At 46.6% G+C, this 6,715-nt stretch overlaps 1 protein-coding gene across 1 annotated transcript in view; it reads right to left on the reverse strand.

The window, feature by feature from the left end:
* RRP7A (ribosomal RNA processing 7 homolog A) overlaps positions 1-2,496 on the reverse strand; it is a 7,751-nt gene extending 5,255 nt beyond the window's left edge. Inside the window, exons 1-2 of the mRNA XM_055395845.2 lie at positions 2,412-2,496; positions 697-839 (exon numbers count right to left, since the gene is read on the reverse strand). Of these exons, the coding sequence (XP_055251820.1) occupies positions 697-839; positions 2,412-2,484 (216 nt within the window). The 5' untranslated portion in view covers positions 2,485-2,496. The remainder of the gene's footprint in view (positions 1-696; positions 840-2,411) is intronic.
* Between the last annotated feature and the right edge of the window lie 4,219 nt (positions 2,497-6,715).

Raw genomic sequence — 6,715 nt, forward strand, 5'->3', positions numbered from 1 at the left:
CACCACCTGGGAAACCTCTGCATAGCAGACTCAGAGATAATTTTATATCTCCTACTTTTCTTATTTTTACTACTATGGACACATATTTAAAAAAAAAATAAAGAATGGTTATGTTGTCAGACTTCACACAAGTAGTTAGCATGACTTTCACAATACTCAAGAAAAAATGTCTAAGAACAAGTGTCTCTGTCCTGGAGGAGGGCATGTCAACCCACTCCAGTATTCTTGCCTAGAGAATTCCATGGACAGAGGAGCCTGGTGGGGCCACTGTCCATGGGGTTGCAAAGAGTAGGACACGACTGAACGACTAACACTTTCACTTCCAAGTGTCTCTGTCTTTGGGTGGAATTATGCTTGGCAGACGTAGTTAAGCAACAACTGCTTTAGGCAACAGAGCACTTCAGCTGTACTGTAACACTACTCGCAATGGACATGTATCAATTTTATAATCGGGGGAAAAACGTAACTCAAACAATTCTGGGTAACATACAAAAAGCTTTGGGCTCCCTAGAGAATTCTATTTAAAAAAGCACACCTTTAAAAAGCCAACTTCCTGTCACAAGAGATGCAGACTTCCAGACATCACCCCTCCGGGCTTTAGTTAGCTGCTTCCCGCTCATCACTGAGGACTGGGGAGTGAGGGGCCTGCAGGAGCCCCTGCCCCAGGCTCAGGTTCCCTCCCAGACACCCACTTACCTCTGTGCAGTATGGGGGCACGTTGAGAACAAAAAGGGTCCGCTTCTGCGGCCAGGAAGACTTGGTGCCTTCTCGAACTTTGTGCTCTCTCACATAGAGGTAATGAGAAGACTGCTGCTTTTCAGAGAATTTGATCGGAATGGCTGGAAGGAACACAGGGACGGGGAGGGACGACCCATCAGTCAGGTTCAGGCTGTCCCTTTTTAGTCCTGTGTGCCTGTCGGTCTGTCCATCCACCCATCCATCCTTCACTGAGATCTTCTCCTAGGCAAGGTCTGAGCAAGATGCTTGGGCAGGCTACGCGGCTGAACGAACATCATCTGCTCAGGAGGGGCTCCCAAGTCGGCAGTAGAGAGAATGTAAGTGGGATGTGAAAGGAGAGAGGTTCAAACTCTGCTGCTCTCAGGGTAAACCCCAAATCCTTACCACGGCCCCCCGTGTAGCCTTTCTTCACCCCATCTTCCGCTCTCCACACCACATGCCTCCTCTCTGTTGCTCCAATCAGCCAGGGCCTCACCCATGCTGTTCTGAAACATCAACCCTCATCCTTCCATCCGTTCTTCAGGTTTTCACTTCCTCAGGAGAGCCTTACATGCCAGGTTAGATCTACCTGCTCTGTGCCTTCTTAACATCTCTCTCGGTCTCTAAGTCCCTTGGTGTGTGATGATTTGGATAATCGGTGGCATTCCCATAAACTTTAATCCTCAGAAAAGCTAAGGATTATTCTGTCTTTCTCCCCATCTTCTTCTCTATCTATCTACCTAGATAGAGCCCATGCACCAAAAAAGAAACCACTGCAATGAGATAACGCACTGCAACCAGAGAGCAGCCCCACTCCTGGCAACTAGAGAAAAGCCTGAGCAGCAACCAAGACCCCGCACAGCCAAAAATAAACAAACAAATAAATAAAATTCCAAACGGGAAGGAAACACACAGAATGAAGTAGTGCAGGCTAATGGGTGACAGAGGCCTTTAGACAGGCATCTATCCGGACCACCTCTTTGAGGAAGTAACATTAAAGCTTTGACCAGAATGACACGAAGCCCTGTAACAGGGCAGAGCTGTCTGAGGAACTCAGAGGAAAAAGATACAGTAAGTACAAAAACTCTGTGGTTGTAAAGAGCTTGTTGTCTCGGAGAAACAGAAAGACAGAGCTGTAGGTTAGCTAGAGCCAGGATAGGAGGGATGTGATGTCTGGATTTTGTTTTACGCGCTAACTTTAGTCACTGAAGACAGTTCGGTGGGGATGGGCGTGTGAGGCAAGATCTGAGTTAAATCTGACATTAGAAAGAGCATTCTGGCAGCTGAGTGAAAAACAGAAGGCAGGGGAACCAGTGAGGAGGACACAATAACAGGCGAGGTGAGCGCTGAGGGGGCTGGACCAGAAATTGCAAAGAGGGGCTAATAAGTGGATGGGTTTATCTCGGGGGTGGGGGGTGGAGAATGTAGACGGACACAAGTTCACCCTGGAAAAGTGTAGACGCCCGTGGGTTCACTCAAGGAAAGCGTTGGCCAAACTAGGCTCTACCCGAGACACATGAAGCCAGACGAAAACAGGCGCCGCGTGAGCTGACGGGGCCCGGGACTTCAGAACCTCCTGGGGCTCAAGTCCAAGAGTGTGACTGCTCCTCGGGGTCCTGAGCCACTGCCGACCCCCTAGGCTCTTCGTGGAGAAGCATGGCCACTCCCCGGCCTCGCGCCCCGCAGCCCCTCACCTGAGTAGCCGGGTAGGGTTGGAACCCCGGAATCAGACTCCCCGGCCGCACGCTTCCTTCTGCGCGCCACCATCTTGCCGACCGGAAGCTGCGGGGGATGTTGGGAGTTGTAGTTGGTCGCCTGTAGCCGTTTCCGTGACGACGGCGCCGCCTGGGGCCCCGCCCTCTCGGTTCCAGGCCCGCCTCCTGCGACCCTTACTCCCCGCCTGCCCCCTCTGGCGGTCCTCCCAGGGCCCTTCAGTTCAGCCCAGTTCAGTCCCTCAGTCGTGTCCGACTCTCAGGCCTGAGAGGGATCCACTCTGTGATGGGGTTGTTGTTCAGTTGCTTAGTCCTGTCCGACTCTCTGCGACCCCATGGACTGCAGCACGCCAGGCCTCCCTGTCCATCGCCAATTCTTGGAATAAGGAATTACGTTAAATTACATAATTGCATTATGTATATGTAAAATAATACTTGAGTATGTAAACACTTATTTTATATGCAAATATTTATTATGTAAATACATAAATATATTAAAAAGTTACCACAGTATACTATTGTTGATACTTTATCAGTGATATTTCTAAGTGCAGAAACATTTCTTCTCTAGATATCCCTTAGCCCTTTCCCATTTATAAAATAATTGTTTTAAATATTTACTTTACAATCATTGAGAACATCAATGTTATTATTTTTGCTAACCACTAATGGCAACCCACTCCAGTGTTCTTGCCTGGAGAATCCCAGGGACAGGAAGCCTGGTGGGCTGCCGTCTATGGGGTCGCACAGAGTCAGACACGACTGAAGCAGCTTAGCAGCAGCAGCAAGCCACCAGAGAACTCCCAACTGCCATTATTTTCTCTTTCTGGGACTCATGTCACAGATTTTAGACTTTTTGTTACAGTACCATAGGCCCCCAAAGTCCTTCATTATTTTTAAATCTATTTTTCCTTATTGTTCAGATTGGGTGCTGCTACTGCTGCTGCTAAGTCACTTCAGTCGTGTCCGACTCTGTGTGACCCCATAGACAGAAGCCCACCAGGCTCCCCCATCCCTGGGATTCTCCAGGCAAGAACACTGGAGTGGGTTGCCATTTCCTTCTCCAATGTGTGAAAAGTGAAAAGTGAAAGTGAAGTCGCTCAGTCGTGTCCGACCCTTAGTGACCCCATGGACTGCAGCCCACCAGGCTCCTCCATCCATGGGATTTTCCAGGCAAGAGTACTGGAGTGGCTTGCCATTGCCTTCTCCGTCAGATTGGGTAGTTTCTATTGTTTCAAGTTCACGGATTCTTCTCCATTGCTTTGGGAGGTGGGGGCAGGAGAGGGGAGAATGGTACATGTACTATTCAACTTTATTTGGCTGCACTGTGCGGCTTGGAGGATCTTAGTTCCCTAACCAGAAATCAAGCCCACAGCTCCAGCAGTGAGTGCAAAGTCCTAACCACTGAACCTCCAGAGAATTTGGTGTATTTTTCAACTTGAAAAGGTTTTTCTCTACCTTTGAAACCAACTTAAAATGGTTTTCCATTTCTTTACTTCTTCAATTGTTTGAAGTTCAAAGATTCCTTCGTTTGGTGTTAATTGCTCATTGACACATTTTTAATGGTTGGTTTAAAATCCTTATCTGTAACTAACATCTCTGTCATCATGGAGTTAACATCCATTGTCTTTTCTCCAGGGTGAAATTTTCCTGATCTTTAGTATGATTGACTATTGACTGAAACATGGGCATTATGAAAGCTCTGTATCTTATTTAAATGTTACAGCACACCTTCTCTAATGGGCATGGAAAGAAACTGCTTCATTACTACCAGGTTATGTGTGGCAGTGAGCTCCATCATCCTAGACCCTCTGCTAATACCCTGGTTGGGAGGAGCTGTGGGGGGGTGCCCATTTCTCCTCCTGTGGCCTCCACTGACATCAGCTTAAACGTCCCAGCTCCCTGTTTGGCCTTCTCTGACTCTACCCCTCCAGATTTGAGGGTGCCCCAGTACAGCCTAGTGAGTGAGGATGCATGTCTAGGACTCAACTTGGCATTTGCTAGTGAAGGTGAGGCTGCAGTTTTTCCTGTGGTGTTTCACTAGTTTTTTTTCAGTCTTGTTATCCCTTTTCAGGTCCTCACTTGGGTTTTTTGGTTGTTTATTGGTCTGCTTATTCAGCACCCAGCTTGGCATATATGAAGCAAAAAGGAAACCCAGGAACTCAATGCCGGTCATTCATTGGGTCCCCAGTTCAGTTCAGTTCAGTCGCTCAGTCGTGTCCAACTGCTTGCGACCCCATGAACCACAGCACGCCAGGCCTCCCTGTCCATCACCAACTCCCGGAGTTCACTCAAACTCATGTCCATCGAGTCGGTGATGCCATCCAACCATCTCATCCTCTGTCGTCCCCGTCTCCTCCTGCCCCCAATCCCTCCCAGCATCAGTCTTTTCCAGTGAGTCAACTCGTCGCATGAGGTGGCCAAAGGATTGGAGTTTCAGCTTTAGCATCAGACCTTCCAATGAACACCCAGGACTGATCTCCTTTAGAATGGACTGGTTGGATATCCTTGCAATACAAGGGACTCTCTCAAGAGTCTTCTCCAACACCACAGTTCAAAAGCATCAATTCTTCAGCGCTCAGATTTCTTTATAGTCCAACTCTCACATCCATACGTGACCACTGGAAAAACCATAGCCTTGACTAGACGGACCTTTGTTGGCAAAGTAATGTCTCTGTTTTTTAATATGCTGTCTAGGTTGGTCATAACTTTCCTTCCAAGGAGTAAGCGTCTTTTAATTTCATGGCTGCAGTCAGCATCTGCAGTGATTTTGGAGCCCAAAAAAATAGTCTGACACTGTTTCCACTGTTTCTCCATCTATTTCCCATGAAGTGATGGGACCAGATGCCATGATCTTTGTTTTTGGAATGTTGAGCTTCAAGCCAACCATTTCACTCTCCTCTTTCACTCTCATCAAGAGGCTTTTGAGTTCCTCTTCACTTTCTGCCATAAGGGTGGTGTCATCTGCATATCTGAGGTTATTGATATTTCTCCCAGCAATCTTGATTCCAGCTTGGGCTTCTTCCAGCCTAGCGTTCCTCATGATGTACTCTGCATAGAAGTTAAATAAGCAGGGTGACAATATACAACCTTGACGTACTCCTTTTCCTATTTGGAACCAGCCTGTTGTTCCATGTCCAGTTCTAACTGTTGCTTCCTGACCTGCATACAGGTTTCTCAAGAGGCAGGTCAGGTGGTCTGGTATTCCCATCTCTTTCAGAATTTTCCACAGTTTATTGTGATCCAGTCAAAGACTTTGGCATAGTCAATGAAGCAGAAATAGATGTTTTCCTGGAACTCTCTTGCTTTCTCCATGTTCCAGCAGATGTTGGCAATTTGATCTCTGGTTTCTCTGCCTTTTCTAAAACCTGCTTGAACATCTGGAAGTTCACAGTTCACATATTGCTGAAGCCTGGCTTGGAGAATTTTGAGCATGACTTTACTAGCGTGTGAGATGAGTGCAACTGTGTGGTAGTTTGAGCATTCTTTGGCATTGCCTTTCTTTGGGATTGGAATGAAGACTGACCTCTTTCAGTCCTGTGGCCACTGCTGAGTTTTCCAAATTTGCTGGCCTATCGAGTGCAGCCCTTTCACAGCATCATCTTTCAGGATTTGAAATAGCTCAACTGGAATTCCATCACCTCCACTAGCTTTGTTCATAGTGATGCTTTCTAAGGCCCACTTGACTTCACATTCCAAGATGTCTGGCTCTAGGTGAGTGATCACGCCATCGTGATGATCTTGGCCGTGAAGATCTTTTTTGTACAGTTCTTCTGTGTATTCTTGCCACCTCTTCTTAATATCTTCTGCTTCTGTTAGGTCCACACCATTTCTGTCCTTTCATGCCCATCTTTGCATGAGACGTTCCCTTAGTATCTCTAATTTTCTTGAAGAGATCTCTTGTCTTTCCTATTCTGTTGTTTTCCTCTATTTCTTTGCATTGATCGCTGAGGAAGGCTTTCTTATCTCTCCTTGCTATGCTTTGGAACTCTGCATTCAGATGCTTTTATCTTTCCTTTTCTCCTTTGCTTTTTGCTTCTTTTCACAGCTATTCGTAAGGCCTCCTCAGACAGCCATTTTGCTTTTTTGGCCCCCAGCCAGTCTTTTTTCTTTCCACCTTCCAGTCTTATGTTTTATGTAAAATATCCAATGTTGTATTTAATGGAAAGGATAGGAATAAAATAGTTGCATTCCATCTTCCCATAAAAGAATGTAAAATGGCACAGCCACTGTGGAAATCAAAATGGTTGAGTCTTCAAAAAATTAAAAATAGAACTGTCATATGA

This window comes from Moschus berezovskii, chromosome 6 (assembly GCF_049115385.1).
Source record: "Moschus berezovskii isolate FMDL1 chromosome 6, NW_MosBer_1.0, whole genome shotgun sequence".
Lineage (NCBI taxonomy): Eukaryota > Metazoa > Chordata > Mammalia > Artiodactyla > Moschidae > Moschus > Moschus berezovskii.